The 1,256-nt window shown below is 49.8% G+C and overlaps 1 protein-coding gene across 1 annotated transcript in view; it reads right to left on the reverse strand.

Annotated features, from left to right (window-relative positions):
- MED29 (mediator complex subunit 29) overlaps positions 1-1,256 on the reverse strand; it is a 7,282-nt gene that overhangs the window by 3,084 nt on the left and 2,942 nt on the right. Inside the window, exon 3 of the mRNA XM_017503045.2 lies at positions 884-968. Coding sequence (XP_017358534.2) covers positions 884-968 — 85 coding nt within the window. The remainder of the gene's footprint in view (positions 1-883; positions 969-1,256) is intronic.

The following is a 1,256-nucleotide window of genomic DNA, read 5'->3' on the forward strand; positions in this document are numbered from 1 at the left end:
AAAAAAAAAAAAAAATTAATTAATTAGAAAAAAAATGCCAGACGCAGTGGCTCATGCCTATAATCCCAGCACTTTAGGAAACTGAGGCGGGCGGATCACTTAGGGCCAGAAGTTCGAGACCAGCCTGGCCAAAATGGTGAAATCCTATCTCTACTAAAAATACAACAGCTGGCCAGGCATGGTGGTATGCACCTGTAGTCCCAGCTACTTGGTAGGCTGAGGCATGAGAATTGCTTGAAACCAGGAGGAGGAGGTTGCAGTGAGCCGAGACTGCGCCACTGCACTCTAGCCTGGGTGACATGTGCCTAGTATTATGTTAAGTAGTTTACATGCATAATGTGAGTTTTCCTGGAAACTCCATTTTCCTAATGAGGAACCCAGGGCTCAGAGGTAGAGACTGATGGTACATCTGACAGCAGTGTCTGTATTCTTAGTCACTTGCCCTCCTCTCAACTCCTGCCCCTCCTCCCTTCTTTGTCCCAGACTTGCTCACATGTACTCTAGCAGTAGCCTTCCCTAAGCCACTCTCTCCCTATACCCACCCTGGGCTTCCACAGCTGAGATTCCCCCATCCCAGCCCTGATCCCTGTGCCTGTGCCTCCCCAATCATAACCCTAAGCACTCTGGCCTAGGCTTCTCCCATCTCAGCACTGACCACTTTGAGCTGTCCCTGTTTAGGGGTATGTTTGTTATTCCATGCAATTAAAAGCTTTGTGAAGGCACAGATCAGAACAACCCTGTGTCCCCAGCGTTGGTGGAAGCACAGGTCTGGCCCACAAGAGGTTCCCAGTTGAGTGTGAGCTGGCTGACTGAATGAGGGTTTCTGAAGACCCCAGAGAATGGAATAGAGCTGTGGTTACCCAGTGTCTAGGAGGCCTCTTACCAGGCAGAGCTCCAGCTGGTCACAGAGTGCGTAGAACTCCTCCAGGCACTTGTCAAAGCGCTGTATGGGTCCGTCACTGCTCTTTCTACAGACCAGGAAAAAAGGATGTCTGAAGAATTGATTTCTAATCTCTGGGACACCAGTATCTACCCAACCCAGTGTCCATCAGGAAACTAGGTACGGACCGAGGAGACCTGAAGTAGTGGCTGAAAACAGAAGGGGTTTAAAAAAAAAAAAAGAAAAGGAGGCTGGGTGTGGTGGCTCACACCTGTAACCCCAGCACTTTGGGAGGCCGAGGCAGGTGGATCACCTGAGATCAGGAGTTCGAGACCAGCCTGGCCAACATGGTGAAACCCTGTCTCTACTAAAAATA

This window comes from Cebus imitator, unplaced genomic scaffold (assembly GCF_001604975.1).
Source record: "Cebus imitator isolate Cc_AM_T3 unplaced genomic scaffold, Cebus_imitator-1.0 Scaffold306, whole genome shotgun sequence".
Classification (NCBI taxonomy): domain Eukaryota; kingdom Metazoa; phylum Chordata; class Mammalia; order Primates; family Cebidae; genus Cebus; species Cebus imitator.